Source organism: Ostrea edulis, chromosome 3 (assembly GCF_947568905.1).
Source record: "Ostrea edulis chromosome 3, xbOstEdul1.1, whole genome shotgun sequence".
NCBI classification, from domain to species: Eukaryota; Metazoa; Mollusca; class Bivalvia; order Ostreida; family Ostreidae; genus Ostrea; species Ostrea edulis.
In genome coordinates, this window is record NC_079166.1 from 20927569 (window position 1) to 20947433 (window position 19865).

General features: G+C 35.1%; 1 protein-coding gene across 1 annotated transcript in view; it reads right to left on the bottom strand.

Moving 5' to 3' along the window:
• LOC125675242 (synaptonemal complex protein 1-like) overlaps positions 1-19865 on the bottom strand; it is a 58007-nt gene that overhangs the window by 23704 nt on the left and 14438 nt on the right. The window contains exons 5-16 of the mRNA XM_056157736.1: positions 19418-19485; positions 18478-18551; positions 15851-15909; positions 15453-15522; positions 14405-14478; positions 14184-14292; positions 11708-11802; positions 10586-10770; positions 8703-8770; positions 2987-3048; positions 479-595; positions 199-303 (exon numbers count right to left, since the gene is read on the bottom strand). Of these exons, the coding sequence (XP_056013711.1) occupies positions 199-303; positions 479-595; positions 2987-3048; positions 8703-8770; positions 10586-10770; positions 11708-11802; positions 14184-14292; positions 14405-14478; positions 15453-15522; positions 15851-15909; positions 18478-18551; positions 19418-19485 (1086 nt within the window). The remainder of the gene's footprint in view (positions 1-198; positions 304-478; positions 596-2986; positions 3049-8702; positions 8771-10585; positions 10771-11707; positions 11803-14183; positions 14293-14404; positions 14479-15452; positions 15523-15850; positions 15910-18477; positions 18552-19417; positions 19486-19865) is intronic.

Here is a 19865-nt window from a genome sequence, read left to right on the forward strand (position 1 = left end):
TTAGATAAATTGGACCTAACATGAACCGAATCGAAAATAACCAAACCGTGCTGTTCTGAATCGAAACCGAACCGAATCGAGCTAACCCTGAATCGTCCCAGCCCTAATATGTGTGTGTGTGTGTGTGTGTAGTACAATATTAGATTAATATACAAATTCAAGATTTTAGTATTTAAAATAATTTGAAAGAAGCTATACTTCTCTTGAAAGCACTTCTTTATTTAAATCATCTAGTTCTTCCTTGATTCTCTTGTTTTCATCCTGCAACATTTCCAAGTTATTGTTGAGGCTCTGCAATTCAGTCTGTAACAAAGTGAAATCAATTACAGCGTACATGTATATCAACATTTTAGTACTAACAAAATAATTATTAGCTTATAATTTGGAATGAATGATATGTAATTCATCCCAGGTGATTCTATTTGGGTTTTATATTCCATCTAAGTATATTTCTACATTTACGTCCTAATGTGATTACCTTGTGGTCAGAGTTTTCCCCCTGATATTTTGCCAGGTCCAAACTTAATTCTCCTACTTGAACTTCTAGTGATGTTTTCTCCGATAGAAGTCTTTCCCTCTCTTGATGACTGGCAGTCTTTTGATTTTAATACAGAATCTCTCATTATACAAGAAAGCTTCAGATTGAAAATAATCACTGATGTATTCACAAATGAAAATTAAGGCACATAATACCTCCAAAACTTCTTTTCAAGAAGGTATAATGAAAGAAATGCAAACAGTTTCAAATGAGACCGTGACAAAAGTTTGACTGCACGAAAATTGCTCAGAATCTGATGAGATAATACCAGTAGTCAAGTATTTTAGTCTCTGAAACACTTAACTGTGACTCACCTGTATAAAATTTTCAGAAAAAAATGAAAAAGAGGTACTGTGAGCAATGCCCAGTAAGAATACCCCCGCTTACCCTAATCTCCCAAAGGGTGTTGGTAATAGGTATAAACTACCTCTTTTCTGAGTGTAAAAAACAAATGGCATGACAAACCGAACCATATTGCTACTTCGATGTCCAGTGCGCGTGACCTTTGACCTTTTGACCCCAAAATCGATAGGGAACATCTTCATCCCATGGGTAGTCCATATGTATGATATGGTGACTGTAGGTGGAAAGGATAATGCTTTAGAACCCGGAAACCATATTGCTACTTCGATGTCCAGTGTGCTTGACCTTTGACCTTTTGACCCCAAAATCGATAGGGAACATCTTCATCCCATGGGTAGTCCATATGTATGATATGGTGACTGTAGGTGGAAAGGATAACGCTTTAGAGCCCGGAAACCATATTGCTACTTCGATGTCCATTGCACGTGACCTTTGACCTTTTGACTCCAAAATCAATAGGGAACATCTTCATCCCATGGGTAGTCCATATGTATGATATGGTGACTGTAGGTGGAAAGGATAACGCTTTAGAGCCCAGAAACCATATTGCTACTTCAATGTCCAGTGCGAGTGACCTTTGACCCCAAAATCGATAGGGAACATCTTCATCCCATGGGTAGTCCATATGTATGATATGGTGACTGTAGGTGGAAAGGATAACGCTTTAGAGCCCGGAAACCATATTGCTACTTTGATGTCCAGTGCACGTGACCTTTGACCTTTTGACCCCAAAATCGATAGGGAACATCTTCATTCCATGGGTAGTCCATATGTATGATATGGTGACTGTAGGTGGAAAGGATAACGCTTTAGAGCCCGGAAACCATATTGCTACTTCGATGTCCAGTGCGCTTGACCTTTGACCTTTTGACCCCAAAATCGATAGGGAACATCTTCATCCCATGGGTAGTCCATATATATGATATGGTGACGGTAGGTGGAAAGGATAATGCTTTAGAGCCCGGAAACCATTGCGTCTACAGACGGACGGACGGACAGACAGACGGACAACCCGATTCCAGTATACCCCCCCACAACTTGTTGCGGGGGGTATAATAACAGCAATCATGACAAATCAATACAACATGGCAATATTACAAACGAGACCAGTGGGATTAAACAGGAGTCACCTGAATATGCACTTTTTCGTGTTCATTAGAAATCATTGCATTACCTTTGTCCTTTTTATGCTTCAATCTCCATTTTATACTTTGTACTAGATGATAAATGTATTGGTATCTAAGTCAACACTGTATCACACAATGATGTAAATTTACATTTTTTTTTATTGGGGAGCAAGTCTTTTCACATCACAGCGAAATGTGATATTTCTAGGAGTTCTAAACTGGCCAAATGAAGCTTTACAGTTTTCAAAGGGGTTAACTTTTCATTATTGGTAGTTACATGCAAACAACTGCCTGCTTGATGTCCAGGAGCAGAGAAGATTTCCTAAAATATATTGCATTTTCAACATATGATCAACTTAAAGCCCCGGCCACCCTGGGACCTGAACCCTAAATCAAGCCATCATGAATTCCAGTTTTGGTATTATCATCATTCAAAGATTTAAATTAAATTGTCTCCTTAATTATGTCCAGAAGTAAAGAAGATTTTGTAAGATATATAATAAATTTTCAATATATGACCACGCAACTTAACCCCACCCTGGGACACGGCCTCGGAATCCAAGGGTCATGAATTCCCCAGTTTTGGTAAAGGGCTCAATCAATTTTACATCATAATTATGCTAGCAGTTTGCCTGTTTGGTGTCCTGATGTTTAATAAGATGAAGGAAGATTTTTGAAGATAACATTAATTTTAATTATTTTAGCGACATCTATCAGCCCCCAAGGAGGCAGACTCAATGAAATTCTAAATTTTGTTGACATGACCCATAGATGTCATATATGTACCAAAATTGGTTCAGTTGTTTCAGAGAAGAAGCCGAAAATTTTCAAAATTTTATGACTGACGCACAATGACGAGGTAACCGTTGGTCACCTGAGTGTCATGTGACCTGAAATTCAAACCTTTATTGATAAATCAGTGTTTCTGCCAATTTAGTTTGCACATAAAAATGCATACCTTTTCTCCTTGAAGTTTTATTACTTGACTCTCCACCTCCGTTTTCTCCATCATCAAAATATCTAGTGATTAAACAGAAGTGTTTGTAAAGCACGAGTCCATCCTATTGCAACCAATTCAGTCCTCTTATGTAGAGAACTTCAAACAACAAGTGTCAACTTTACCTTAGATTGAAACTCAACCTTCCAACTTTTTAAATCAGTTTCATGTCTGTGATTTGAATTATTGAAACAAGAGGCCCATGGGCCACATCACTCACCTGAGCCACCTTGGTCCATATCAGAAGACTTTCCATATATATTTGCATGTAAAACCTTAAGTCCTTATTATGGCCCCAACCTACCCCTGGAGGCCATAGTTTTTGCAAATTTGAATCTACACTATGTCAGAAAGCTTTCATGTAAATGTGAACTTCTTTGGCCCAATGGTTCTTGAGAAGAATATATTTAAAGATTTTTCCCATATATTTGTATGTGTAAAACTTTGATCCCCCTTGTGGCCCCATCCTACCCCCAGGGGCCATGATTTTAACAAACTTGAATCTGCACTGTCATAAAGCTTTCATGTAAATATCAGCTTTTCTGGCTCAGTGGTTCTTGAGAAGAAGATTTTTAAAGATTTTTCCTATATATTTGTATGTAAAATTTTGATCCCCTATTGTGGCTCCATCCTAATACAGGGGGCCATGATTTGAACAAACTTAACTCTGCTCTATGTAGGAAGCTTTCATGTAAATATCAGCTTTACTGGCTCAGTGGTTCTTGAGAAGAAGATTTTTAAAGATTTTCTCTATATATTTGTATGTAAAACTTTGAACCCCTATTGTGGCCCCATTCTACCCCCCAAGGCCATCATTTTAACAAACCTGAATTTGCACTATATCAGGAAGCTTTCATGTAAATATCAGCTTTTCTGGCTCAGTGGTTCTTGAGAAGAAGATTTTTAAAGAATGTCCCTATATATTTGTATGTAAAATTTTGATCCCCTATTGTGGCGCCATCCGTCCCCGGGGGCCATGATTTTAACAATTTAGAATCTGCATTATCTCAGAAAGCTTTCATGTAAATATCAGCTTTTCTGGCTTAGTGGTTCTTGAAAAGAAGATTTTTAAAGATTTTCCCTATATATTTGTATGTAAAACTTTGATCCCCTATTGTGGCCCCATCCGACCCCCGTGGACCATAATTTTAACAAACCTGAATCTGCACTATATCAGGAAGCTTTCATATAAATCTCAGCTTTTCTGGCTCAGTGGTTCTTGAGAAGATTTTTAAAGATTTTTCCTATATATTTGTATGTAAAACTTTGATTCCCCCTTGTGGCCCCATCTGACCCCTGGGGCCAGAATTTTAACAATTTAAAATCTGCACTATATCAGGAAGCTTTCATATAAATCTCAGCTTTTCTGGCTCAGTGGTTCTTGAGAAGAAGATTTTTAAAGATTTTTCCTATATATTTGTATGTAAAACTTTGATCCCCTATTGTGGCCCCATCCAACCCCCGGGGGCCAGGATTTTAACAATTTAGAATTTGCAGTACCTAACAAAGCTTATCTATAAATTTCATCTTTTCTGGCCCAGTGATTCTTGAGAAGAAGATTTTTTTAATGACCCTACCCTATTTTTACCTTTTCTTGATTACCTCCCCTTGTAAGGTGGCCTGGCCCTTTATTTTTAACAATTTAGAATTCCCTTTACCTAAGGATGCTTTGTGTCAACTTTGGTTGAAATTGGCCCAGTGGTTTTTGAGAAGAAATGAAAAATGTTAAAAGTTTACAGACGGACGGACGGACAGACGCCGGAATACGGGTGATCAGAAAAGCTCACTTGAGCTTTCAGCTCAGGTGAGCTAAAAACTGTGGTAAATTCAAGTTATAAAGTAAAAGTCACAAGATTAATGGTTTGTCAATGAAACATATATTGGCAGGGATCCACTGCAAATATTTGTGCAGCCAAGTTCAGCATTTGTAAAAAGCTGATATTTTCTGCTTGGATATGCGTCAAACATCAATAAGTTTTGCAAGTAATTTTCACAGAACCAAAAAAATCTGTAAACTTTGAGTTGTGGACTATCACCAAGTTAATTTGTCTGCAAGCACCTGAAATCTACATTTTAGTTAAAATTAAACCCAGATACCTGAAGCTTAATTATGAAGAGACAGAGATGACAGAGAAGCTTTGATGAAATCAGGTCACTTGTAGCTCATTACACTAAAATTTTATTTAATGGCTCATTAAAACACTTCTTCTGAAGTATGATTTCACCATCGAAAGAGTGATACAAGCTCTAAATTATTTTATATGAATTTTTTGTGTGATTTTCCTGGAATGATAAAAAAGGTACTAATTGTTTGCAAATAAGATACTCTAGAGTAACTGTTCCAATTTCGCTGTGATTTGATGCATAATATGAATATCTAAGAAAACATGCCTAAACGACTTAGATAAACGTCCTAAATTTTAAAATAAAAAACTATTTATTAATATGAAAATTGAAAATGTTATTTGCTAATATTTTTAAAATCTTCAAAAAACATATCAATTAGAACAAGAGGCCCATGGGCCACATCGCTCACCTGAGTCACCTTGGTCCATATCAGAAGATTTTCCATATCTATTTGCATGTAAAACCGTAGTCCCTATTATGGCCCCAAACCTACCCCTGGAGGCCATGGTTTTTGCAAACTTGAATCTACACTATGTCAGAAAGCTTTCATGTAAATGTGAACTTTTTTGGCCCAATGGTTCTTGAGAAGAAGATTTTTAAAGATTTTCCCTATATATTTGTATGTAAAACTTTGATCCCCTATTGTGGCCCCATCCTACCCCAGGGGGCCATGATTTTAACAAACCTGAATCTGCACTATATCAGAAAGCTTTCATATAAATCTCAGCTTTTCTGGCTTAGGGCTGTTCCAGAAATGATCAAATGGGGGGGTCGGGCGGCAAACGATATTTTTTTGTGTGGGTGGTCGTATTTTTTCATATTTTAATTGGTCCGTGGTTGGACTGTTAAAAAAATATTTATTATGGGTAGTGGGTAGTTTCTATTGTTTTATTTTGTGCCACGTGGGTGTTGAGTTTTCAGAATATTTTTATTGTCGCTCTTGTCGTGTTGGTTACAAAACGTCGGAGGGAAAATTGAAAACGTGCTTTCGAAATGCTGCTTTCGAAATCGGAAATCGGAAGTAACATAGAACTATTCGAGTTGTCGCTCTTTGCAGCGCATAACTTTTCCATTACAGCACTCTTCAAATTAGAGGCGCGTTTAGTAGGGTCCCTTTGGATGTGATGGCGGCGAACTCTGTTCTGTAGATTATTACAGTTTACAGTGCATCGATATTGGGAATATTTTGAAACCAATAGGTATTCCGTTTTCTAATAAAAATAGGCAAACCTTAGTTGATTTATACGAGGGTACCGATGCGTTATATTTATCAGTCGGTGTGATGGTGATATAGAGGCCTCCGGGCGCGGGCTCCATTAGAAGACGAACGATTCGTGGAAAAACATATCCATACCCATTTCATGATAATAGCATCGTTTGGACTCCCAATCTTTCCAACATTCCCGCCATAGATGCCTTTGATTGTTGATGTGACATTGTTTCTTCAGAACTACTGTGATACAATGTCGCACAGGCATTACCGCGTCATTGACTAGAATGTTTGTCCCGAAAACCTCGCGAGATTTTTACCGTTTTCATTTTAAAAAATATTTTTGTGGTGGGTCTGGTTAGTTTTTTTTTTATTAGATGGGTCATTGTAAAATGAGTTTATTAATTTGATGGGTCATGGGGTAATTTTTAATTTTTTTTTATGGGTGCTTGGTATATACAAAAGGTGCCTCCCGACCCCACCATGTATTTATTTCTGGAATAGCCCTTAGTGGTTCTGGACTATATCCAAAAAAAAAAAAAAAAAAACGAAAAAAACCAAAAAAAACTTTGATCCCCTATTGTGGCCCCATCCGATCCCCGGGGGCCATGATTTTAACAATTTAGAATCTGTACTAATTATCAGAAAGCTTTCATATAAATCTCAGCTTTTCTGGCTCAGTGGTTCTTGAGAAGATTTTTAAAGATTTTCCCTATATATTTGTATGTAAAACTTTGACCCCCCCTATTGTGGCCCCATCCGACCCCCGGGGGCCATGATTTTAACAATTGAGAATCTGCATTATATAAGGAAGCTTTCATATAAATCTCAGCTTTTCTGGCTCAGTGGTTCTTGAGAAGAAGATTTTTAAAGATTTTTCCTATATATTTGTATGTAAAACTTTGACCCCCTATTGTGGCCCCATCTGACCCCAGGGGACCATGATTTTAACAATTTAGAATCTGCATTATATAAGGAAACTTTCATATAAATCTCAGCTTTTCTGGCTCAGTGGTTCTTGAGAAGAAGATTTTTAAAGATTTTTCCTATATATTTGTATGTAAAACTTTGACCCCCTATTGTGGTCCCATCCGACCCCCGGGGGCCAGGATTTTAACAATTTAGAATTTGCACTACCTAATAAAGCTTATCTATAAATTTCATCTTTTCTGGCCCAGTGGTTCTTGAGAAGAAGATTTTTTAATGACCCTACCCTATTTTTACCTTTTCTTGATTATCTCCACTTGGAAGGTGGCCTGGCCCTTTATTTTTACAATTTAGAATTCCCTTTACTTAAGAATGTTTTGTGCCAACTTTGGTTGAAATTGGCCCAGTGGTTGTTGAGAAGAAGTTGAAAATGTGAAAAGTTTACAGACGGACGGACAGACGGACGGACGGCGGAATACGGGTGATCAGAAAAGCTCACTTGAGCTTTCAGCTCAGGTGAGCTAAAAAAGATATATCAGAGAGAAATATTTTAAAAAGAAATTGATATGAAATGGCCGAAATTCAGATATATTATAATTTTTCTAATTTGAACCAAGCCTGATCGGAATTATTATTTTCAAAAAATAGTCATAGAGAACATTGTAATCAGAAAACTACATTCCCTTGATGTAAAATGATTTACAAATTAAACAACTTTATAAGGGAAACTAATTTCTTAATGAACAGTGCATACAATTAGCAACAATATGATTATTTTCATAATTTCTATCAATTTTGATAGGGATCGGTACTTGTTTCTCCAGATTGAAAATAGTGATTATATATCTAAAATTTGGACATTTCGTTTCAATTTCTTTTTATGATATATTTCTTTGATATATCTTTTCTAACTGCATGACAAGTGTTTTCAAGATTTTATCCGTAGATTTAAAAAATATTCACAAATGACATTTTCAGTTTTCATAAATATCTTTTTCTAAAAAATTAGAACGTTTATATCTAAATCTTTTAGGCATATTTTATTAGATATTTATATCATACACCAAATCACAGCAAAATTTGGACTCAAGAATCTCTTATTTGCAAACAAAACACCTTTTTTTATTATTCCGGGAAAATCACAGAAAAATTCATATAAAATAATTGAGAGCTTGTATCTGCCCTCTTTCGATGGTGAAATCATAGTTCAGTAGAGGTATTTTAATGAGAGACATTAAATAAAATTTTAGTGTAATGAGCTACCTTAAGCATCAGGATTAGTGATCGAGGTAAACATATACATATGTAATAGAATCATATCACACGAGTCCCAGTATACATGCACATACAAAAGTTGAAAACAAGCATTATCTATTGTTTTAAGTTTATTTTCAACTATGTTTACATAATTACCTTTTGTGCTTTTCAAATCTTCAATTGTATGTTCAAGTTTCTGAATAGCCATTTCGAGCTCAGACACCCTGTTTGAAACAATGTAATGGTAATGTTGATATACATGTATACAGTGAAACTTCTCTAAACCAACCCGCTCTCGAACCAAGGAAAAAAAAACCCATCCAGTTTAGAGGGATGACCAGTTTACCAAGAAGCTTGCATTTAGAGACATTTTATTTCAATTTTCATTAGATATATAATCTTCTTCATACCACAAGACAGGTAAATATTCATAGATGATACACACATCATTCTATTGAAAGTGCAAAATGGAAAGTTATTGACAACATACTAATGATTAAAATTATTTTAAACTCAAATGTGCACTGATTAAGTAATTACTCAAGTGGAAATATATATCAGTAATTGAAACATAAGAGTCGAAGACAATGACACAATATGCATTTTTATTTATTGTACACAGTGGCATGATGATCAACAATGTAAAAAAAACAAGAGGCCCACAGGCCTTATCGGTTACCTGAGTTCTAGTAAAAAAGTATCCCTACTCCTAAGGGCTATGAAATCTAGAAAATAATTCCTGTTCTGAATATCTAAGCTAAATTCTAAAGTTCAGCAACAGTATAAAACAAGATGTGTTCTTAAAACTTCACTGCTCTCAAAAGTGCACAATGTCATACTGATGAAAGGTTTTAAATAATATAATAGGTGTACGAACATTAAAAAATTTGACTGATATGGACCCATCCTAAAGTTGAATCCCTGGGTTGTAAAGTTCACAATTTTTGTACATCCTTTTCTGCTATTCCTATAAGTTTGCATTCATATTTCATACCTGTAGTATCAGCAAACTAACACATAAACACTATATACTAAGCTTGGCCCCCACCCTGGGGTCAGAACCCCTACCCCAGGAATCATCAAATTCAAATTTTGGTAAAGGACGAACTGCTCTTTTTAAATATCCATTTAGTTTCAATTTAGCATCAATAGCGCTAAAGAAGACATTATTTAAGTGTTTTACACATAAACACTATAATGTATATATATAGTAAGTTTGGCCCTTCCCTGGGGTCATAATCCCTACCCCACGGGGATCATGAAATTTACAATTTTGGTAGAGGCCTTCCTGCTCCAAATCACTAATATGCATTAAGTTTTTCTTACACATGTGCTGTTGTAGAGAAGAAAAACATTTTTGAAAATTGGTAAATTTTGGGTAGTTGTTGCCCTGCCACTAAGGCCCCAGGGGTGCACGAATCCTGAAATTTACAGTTTATGTCCCCCTTGTTCCAAAGATGCTTCATACTAAATTTGAAAAGAATTGGAATGATAGTTATCAAGAAGAATTTAAAAATTTCTATTGTTCACTTATTTAATAACTGACCATTTTGGCTCCACCCTAATATCAAACCCCTACCCCTGGGATTATCAAATTTATAATTTTGGTAAAGAACTACCTGCATGCTCTTTCTAAACATCCATGTAGTTTCAATTTAGTATCAGTAGCACTAAAGAAAAAGTTATTCAAATGTTTTACACATAAACACTCTATAGTAAGTTTGGCCCTTTCCTGGGGTCTGAACCCCTACTCTGGGGATCACGCAATTAATAATTTTGGTAAAGGCCTTCCTGCTCTACATTACTATGCAGTTTTTGCTCCATTCCTAGGGTGCCAGGGGTGCAGGAATCCTGAAATTTGCAATTTATGTCTCCCTTGTTCCAGAGATGCTTCAAAACTACATTTGAAAAGAATTAGACTGGTAGTTTTCAAGAAATTAAAAATGTTCAAAAGTTAACGCACAACGACGGTCCACAACCAATTGCAATAGGTCACCTGAGTTTACTCAGGTGACCTAAAAATAAATCAGTCGAGTTACCTTGACTTCTCATTGTCCAATGTGCAGGTAAGGTTTCCAAGGTGAGACCTGAGATTATTTATTTCTTCAGTACATGAAGATCTGTTTGTTTCAAACTCTTTCTGGAGTAATAAACGACAATTCTGACTTTCCTCTAGTGACTTGTTAGCCTCTAAAAGTCTATCCTCCAATTTCCCATAATCATCCTGCAAAGAAAAAAAACCCACCCAAAACATGCTTTATAATATATATATATATATACATTGTATATCTGCAATGATCATTTTCATTCTCGTAAGGGTAAACCTACGACTAATATCAATAATGAGGATCTAATTAACACAAAAGACAGGTGCTCAATTATGACAATTTAAAGCTTACTATACTGTTAATTCCTAATTCACAATATAGTCAATTTTCTATTTGTGTATAGATATTCTTAAAGTAGTGTACATATGGATAATTTAAAAAATATATATGAAACCTTAGTTACTGCCAATTAAAGCTGCCCTAATTAATGTGACTGCCTCCTCTTCCACAAGGTTTAATTAAACTGTGGCAGTCATTCAAATAGAATCCTTTCTCCTTATGACCTTGACCTTACCAAAATGTCTTTGGTTCAGTAGAAAGACATTTGATGTTGCGCAATCATTCTGCCAAGTATCAACTTCTGATGTCTTTCCATTACACAGATAGATTTAAAACTATTTTATAATAATAATACAGATAACCTTGCCCTGGCATAATGACCTTGGCTCAAGGTCATGGCACGTCATCTCCAGGGCCATAACCAACCTTTGTGCCAAGCATGTGTTTCTAATGTTATGTTATGAAGTTCTGATTTGAACAAAAATTTCAAATTTTACTGACCAGTTGATCATGACCTTGGCCAAATGACCTTGAATAAGGGTTATGATGCACCATCTGACTTTGAAAAAAAATTGTGACAACCATTAGATTCTTAAACATCTCTCCATTACCAAGTTATATGCCTAGACAAATACTTTGATGGTACATCAAATGAATGGACAGACATGGTGATTCCTGTACACCCCCTCCAAATTTTGTTGGCTGGGAGCAAAAAGATGTCTTAACCAAATCAACGTATGATCATTATAGGCAGATAAATCAAACTGTTACAACCATTATTTTGGTTAGTCTTTCTCCAGATTCTGTCAGACATTGTTGTTTCTGCTGCAATTCACTCTGGAACTCCTGAATTTCACTCTGAAGGTCATCTGTGGAAACAACAGACCCATAAGCCACAAAATCAGTGATTAGAATTTGACACCAGAAATAACTGTGAAAATTACCCAATTAGAACACTGGTCACATCTGTACTTAAAATCTGAATACACAATCATGCATCATTTAGCCAAATTATTTCTTAATGATATTGATTATAAAATTTGAAACTCCCATTCTGTTCTTCCACAGGTTCTAAACGTATTAATTTTAATGTCTTAAATCTACATTACATAAAAATGCGTTCACATTTAGCTTTGATCTTGAGAATGTCTTTGGTTCAGTATAAAGACATTTGATGTTGCGCAATCATTCTGCCAAGTAACAATTACATCTATTCTTACATCAAACTTTAATTAAAACACTCATAAGCCGTTTTGTTTTTATTTGACAACAGGTCCACCAAATTGATTTTTTTTGACAAACTCGAGTACTTTCAGAAAAAATTGGCAAATTTTAGTTGTACAGCTGTTTCTGAAAAGAAAAGTTTTGTTGACTTTTCCCGACATAATGTTATATAAAACAAAATTTCAAACACCCATTCTGACCCATTGGCAAATTGATACTGTTAGCAAATATTTCTCTAGTAATTATGCTTTCTCATTCATCAGATTAATTGTAGTCTTGTGGTTTTACACAACGTGAAGATTTATAAAAACATGATCACATTCCAAATTGTCCCCCCCCCCCCACCCCCCCAGCTGATCTCTAGAATTTTAAAACACTTCGACACTAAATGGGGATCGTTGCATGGTTCCATGTAAAAACATTTTCTGGACAAACAATTTTTGAGATTTTTTTTCCACACTCTATTTCTCCATGGATGGGATATAGCCATTCACTAAGACAGATGCCATACAAAAGTTATTCAAAAAGGCTACTGAGTATCTCTGGTGAGCTACAACAGAAAACAAGAGGTACTGTGAGCAATGCTCATTAAGGAGGTATGCTACACCAGAGAAATTTGATGTGGATGAAAAGTGGAGGATATGTACAACAATATTTTGAAGTTGAAAACTTTCAAATTTACTTAATTTTGTCAAAAAATGCAGTTTTAGTAGAAAGTAATTTGGAAAAAATTTAAAACCCCTGCTGGACTCGAACCTGCGACCTACAGTTCAGCAGTCGGTATTCAAACCTACTGAGCTAGTCGGCTAGGTATTGAAATTGAAAAGGAAAAGTAAAATATTGCTGATATCGATTTTTTCATCCATGTTTTTACAGGAAGTCAGCCATTATGACGATGTAGAGTACTACCTTAAGAATACATCCTGCTTACCCCAATCTCCCAAAGGGTGTTGTTAATAGGTATAAATTACCTCTTTTCTGAGTGTAAAAAAGAAAGGGCATGACAAAACCTTGGGTAGTCTCTTCTCTAGGAGTACACTTGAGCTTTAACAAATGCTAATACTGCAATACTTTGACATATGTCATGCTTTGGTGGGTTTAATCAGTCTTAGTCCAAGCTGTGCCTCAACCAAAGGAACATTTAGAATCCTCCAGATGCTAACAATAAGGGAACACAGTAACTGGCAACTTAACTCCAAGGCAAATTACTGACTAGAGATTGTTTTCATGAAAAACAAATATGTCTCCCCAGCTCCTCAAATTGGCAGTGCACCAAATGAAACCTCCTCCCCTTAATGTACTGCATGGTATGAAAGAGAAAGCACGGGCAGGGACATGGACATTTATTAACTCCAATAAGCTATATGTTCACAAACTATTCCACCCCTCAGATCCACTATAACCTTAAGGATAACAATTGGATTCTCCTGTCCGTACAATATGCACATCTGCAAATGGCATTGAAGTATTAACATGTACAAAATCTTAAGAATATCTGATAAGCCATATAGGAGAAGTGTTCACAAGCTATTTTACACACTCAACCCCTAAGATCCACTATAACCTTAAAGATAACAATTGGATCCTGTCCTGTTCCTACAATATGCACATCTACAAATGGCATTGAAATATTGTACAAAGTTCAAAATCTATCATATGAGCCATATAGTAGAAGTGTTCACAAGCTATTTCACATCCTCCACCCTTCTTAGATCCACTTTAACTTTAAGGATCCTCCTGTCCCAACAATATGCACATCTACAAATGGCAATGAAGCATTGTACAAAGCTTCAAGTCTACCCGATAAGCCTTATAAGAGGAGAAGCATTCATAAGATTTTGTAACAGACAAGACAGATGGACAAAATGTACAAAAGCAATATGTCTCCCCCTGGAAGAGGGCAGACATAAATATCTGTAGCTATTGTTGCTGTATAATTATACACACATTATTCACCATTCACCATTCTACCTCTGTTCATCAGTGCATGCATTTACTTGTACCTTTAAAAATTTCTAGTTTGTACCTATAACAGTTTTCATTTTGTGTATTTGGTCCTCATTCTTGCAAAGTTCAGTCCTGACATCCCGAATCTCAACATCTTTCTCCTCACATTGTTGCTCCAATTCATTCAACTTTAAAATAAAGGATTTAAATAGGAGTCTGTTTACCCACTAAACTTGGATACTCAACAAATAAAGCAAATAATTGTATAAATCAAAAAGCGATACATAATCAATTTCTTACTGTTCTCTTCATTTCCTCTTTGTGATTTTTCAGCTCTTTTTGCAGTTTTTCTCCTTTATTCCATTCCTCTGTCCCTTCAAAATGATATTGAACATACAAACTTTGCATGAAAATGCTTATGTCTTTTTTTCCAAAGTAAAACTAAAACTGCATGCATGCAAATTCAATTTAAGGAAGGCCAAATTTCCTCTGATGATTTTAAATTTCTAATTGCACATTAATTGATATTTCTGTCATACATTTTGGGGGATTTATAGTACTGGTACATATTAAATATAATACAAAATGCATGTCATAAAACAGACTAGGGCTATATTGGATTATACAAGAAAGAGAAAATCATTTTTTCAAGGTTTTCCCATAAGAAAAGATATGGAGAAGCTAGGCCGGCATTTAAAATGGCCCCCAAGAGAGGTAGCAAGTTTAAAATGTTGTGCAAATTCTTTATGTACATGTACAGTATAATAAAACACAATATTATTGTGAAGTGCTAGGAATAACAATTTCAAATCTATAAATAATATTTGTTATATCCAATAAGCTTGAGATATATGTTTTAATGTATTCATTGTATAACGAAAGGGTAATGGACAATTTTGAAGGATTTAAATCAACATAAATGTTAATTTTTAAATAATGATGAAAGTTAAGTCAATGAACTTCAAATGACTGGCAAATGATTAGAAGCTATAACCTTATTACACTTGAGACTCTTTTGAAGAGTTAGATAATATGATCTCCATAAATTAGTTGATCCCTGTTTATTTAGCAATATATTGAAATGTTCAAGTATTCAATCACTGTTCATTTGTGTTTAAATAGTGTGTATACCAGCTGACCTTCTGACATTATGTAAACAGATGCTTCCGGTATGGGTATAGTAGTCAACAACAGAATGGACTGCAACTTTTCAAAAATACTTTCGAAACAGAGAATCGTTGGTGCTTTTCTAATTTTGGCGCTAAAGGTCACTTGCACCAAAGGCACTAAATTTAATAGCACACCAAATTTTCTTGTTTTACAGTGCTAGGTGTAATCAGTAGCTTACATTTCTCTGTCAACTCTTCCTTTTCTTTCTTTGATGTGATATCCAAAGTATTAAACTTCTCAGATAATTCCTGGAAATGGGGTAATGCATGATATCAGTCATTATATATATATAACCCTGGAAATGGGAGGCAATGCATGATATACATGTATGACATCATTCTGTAAAATTTCAAAACACAGACTCCGTAAATCAACAAAATACACAATGTCCACCCGATTCTGACTCTTAGATAATCAATATAAAACATGTGAATCACATATATTTTCTGCCTTATTATGATCGATTCAACCAAAATAACTTATGAATAATAGAGAAATTTTTTTTATGTAAAAGTCAATTCTTCTGCATCAATGTTAAAATTTTCTTTGGAAAGGAAAGAAATTTCATTTTCATACCTCAAACTGCTTTACATGTTGCTTTTCTAGGTATTTCAGCTCAGTCCGTTCAGTTTCACCTAAAAAGAAAAGTAGGTAACTTTTAAAAATAATGTGTGTCATTTCCCCTGGATTGAGAACTAGTTTGTAGCTTAATGTTTTCTATTTATACTTAATGGGAGAATATAATTGAGTTTTACATACATGTACTTCGGTGACACAACGGTGTTTGAGTTATATGTGTGTTTCAGTATATTTACAGTGTTTATTTTATTAATAGGTCTAAATGTAGGTGATCAGTGTATTACGTTGACCTTGACCTGTCGTGGTGGCCATTTTTTGGGCCGGATATTGCGTGCCTTGTTTAGGTTTGTGAACTTTGCGTATTTGCAATTGCTATTTGTTCATGTTGCTAATTATGCATGTTTATAATACATGTACTACATATGAATCCTTGCATAGGAAATATGTTTGTATATATGATTGAGGTCAAGCAAATCTTGTACATTGGTTAAGTCACTAGAACAAATTATAAAGTGTTTTTATTTATTTATATTTATAGGAGCACTGTCATTGATTCATTCATTGATTCAGTCATTGATTCATTCATTGATTGATCACATTACACTACAACTGTGAATAAAAGGTGAAAAGAACTTGTGTGTTACAAATTTGTGAAAGTCAAATATTAGCCAAAGTAATCAGCAATTCTGGGTGCAAAATCTGGAGTTTTCACTACTTGTGGCGAAAATAGGGAGGAGCAAGGTCCTGGCCCCCTCTAAATCTGCCATTGGGACTAGCTGCAAAGACAATGCGCTAAAAGTAAGTGCTAATAGCAGCTATTTTTATCTGAACACGACACCTTTTAGTTGTAAAAATATTAGTCAATAGGAACATGGAAGGGTTCCTGTTAAAACAATGATTTATAATTACTTATTATAAGGTGCTGGGAATGATCTCATACTTGAAAGGTGAGTGTGGACCCCCTTGAAGGGGTATTCAAATAATTTTCCACACACCATCTTTGCTGTCATTCAAAATCACGTGATGTAAATAAGCATACAAAAGTCTAAGTCAGCATGAAGAAACCTTGGAATTCCAGACGATCTTCAAAGCGCAGTTGAGAGCAAATTGATGCATCCAAATTGTTCAAAATTGTCAGTTATGATATGATTTTTATCAGTACGTGTTTTAAAAAACACTTCATTAAAATGTGGACAATGATCGAGCTGTAGTGTCTCTTTAAGTCACCTGTTTTGTTCTGGACATCAATTGATCCATTCATTTCTATACAAGCATTCCATTCACAAATGTCGCAAGCCACGGCTGAAATGTATACTACTCTCCCTTTTCATCTGTGGCTCTCATCTTCCCAAGCAACAGCTGAAATGTACGCTCCTCTCCATGAAAAGAGAGAGGAACATACATTTCAGCCATGGCTTGCAATGATGTTCATTCACATTTAGAACTATATTTCATTCTCTGTTTAGACATATTTCATTCTCAACAACAATCATTCTAAGAAATTTAATCAGCATTTCATTCTTAACAACAACAAAAATTCATTCTAAACTGTTCAGCATTCCTGCAATATTCTACTGGTATATAATAGTGTTCTTCGAGGCCTGTAGCTAATCCTTAAAATGAACCTATTGACAGACACCAATGAATATTTTAAGATGCGATCATCATACAATGTAAATGTACTGCATTCCAGTAAAATCTGGATAAATTAAGGAACAAATAGTTTTACCATCTACATGTACTAGGGCTGCAACGATACACCCCCTTCAAGATATGATATTTATAAAGCATTGCAATACTTATGCATGATTCAATATTTTCAATATGATACATTTTATAAGTGATGAGGGGGGAGAGTGCAGGGGGCCTCCCCAGAAAATTTTCAAAATCTAGATGCAAATTATTTGTGCATTTATGGTCAATTTTGTGACAAATAAATAAAAATTTCAGGACTAAATTCAAGTTAACCTCCATTTTTACTGATTCTCACATCAAACCACCTTATGCTTGAATCACGGATAAATACCATCTTATTTTGAATAGTTTGAAACGCAGTAGTGATGCAGTTATGTTCGAATTAGATTGATTAAAGATTAATTAGTCCATGGTATTTACAACAATATATAGTTCTAACAGAAATGAAAGTTAAGAAAGTTTGCATGAAACTTCAACGATTATTTCATTGTACAGGGTTCTAATTTTTAAGTAGTCAACCAAACTACCTATAAATGATATTCAGATAGTCCGAGACAAAATTAACTACCCTCAGCCTACTGGACTATAGCATTAGTGGTGAACCCTGAAAAATCAATTTAAATGTTTCCAAACCGCTGAACAGATGCTCTGTAGTTAAACGGTTCCAAGTTCATAATTGTTTTCATCAGATTCACAGAGCTTCAACAACAGTCTGAACATTTTTTTTGAGGCTATTTTGTCTCTCAAGCATAACAAATACAAGTCAAGCTTAATTAACATATTTTAACGAACCCGATTTTAAAAAATGAATTGAAATGAAATTTGAGGTAATAAATCAAACATTGAATTGAGTATTAAAATACTAAACAGTATAGGTATTTTGATGAATCATTTCAGCCTCAGATTTCCACACAAACTGTTACACTTACATTGTTGCAGTCTTTCCTCTGTAGCAGCAGAGTGATCTTTGAGAAGATTACACATTTCCCTTGTAGCATGTATTCTGCAATCAATGAAATCTGCTTATAAATACAACATTATCTAAACAGTGGTGACGTCTCCATATGAGTGAAATATTCTCAAGAGGGACGTTAAACAATATCCAATCAATCAATCAATCATTATCTAAACTAATGGATTTATCAATCATCTCACAAAAGTCCCATAACTCCTGTAAAATTTGTCAAATCAAAATGACGGCGCAATATGATCAACTACATATGGTGACTAACACTCCTACAAAATTTGAACAAAATCCGTTGAGCGGTTTCGGAGGAGTTGCGTCCACAAAGTCAATTGGGACAGACGGACGCACAGACACCAATATTTCTATGCCCCTGGACTAATAGAAGCCTTCATTAGTACAAGTGTGAGATGGGGAAATTCCACCGAGGGGACAACAAATCTTGTTCCGGGGTGTAATTTTCCTATCAAACACGAGTAAATAATGAAGGATTATTTTTCTCATCTTTTACCCACGGTTTAGTTTATGAATTCAAGAGCTTCGAGAACATTCAAAATAATCAAAATCTTCATTTCAATTTCAATGCAAAAACTAATTTGACAGCCAGAAAGAGCATACTCGAAAATGGTTTACAATGTAAACCCAAGGCTGCAGTCCACCAGAAAGCTATATCAAAATGAAATTTAAAGAAAACAATATATACAAAATATTTTACTTCACTGAGCTGTGTAACGTAAATCATAGAAAATATATGACGTCACAATCAAATGACGTCGCGACAGTGTGAGACAGAAAAATCTCAACTGGCTGTCTCACAAAGGTAAAGTTGATCTCACACCGGTGATAATGCGAGAAAATTAAATTTACGTATGCAAATAGATTTTGGAAAATTTACTTTTACATACCTGTGAAGAATATCCTCTCTGCCACTAATTTCCTCCTGAAGACGCAGACTAAGGCTTTCATTTTGAAGCTAAAAACAATCAAAGATTATGTTCATTATTAATCTACATATGTCATCTAAATTCAACCCTCATATAAGAATAGAAAATATCTACAAGACTTAAACTACTAGCTGTTATGGGTCATAATATTTGAGGATCATGTTAGGAACGAGAGACTTGCAGGCCACATCCTCCTCCTCAATCTAATTAAAATTGGAATTTTTGCCCCCCCCCCCCCCCCCCCCCCCCCTCGTAGTTTACTACACAAGGATGTAGCAACATCCCCTTCTGAAACGTGTGTTAACTTTTAGTCAGCCAATGAAATTGTCCAGAATTTTTAACTGGTTGCTTGGAAATTTCTAGATTTTTATACATATAAATCCATATGGACTTATTTTTAATAAATACT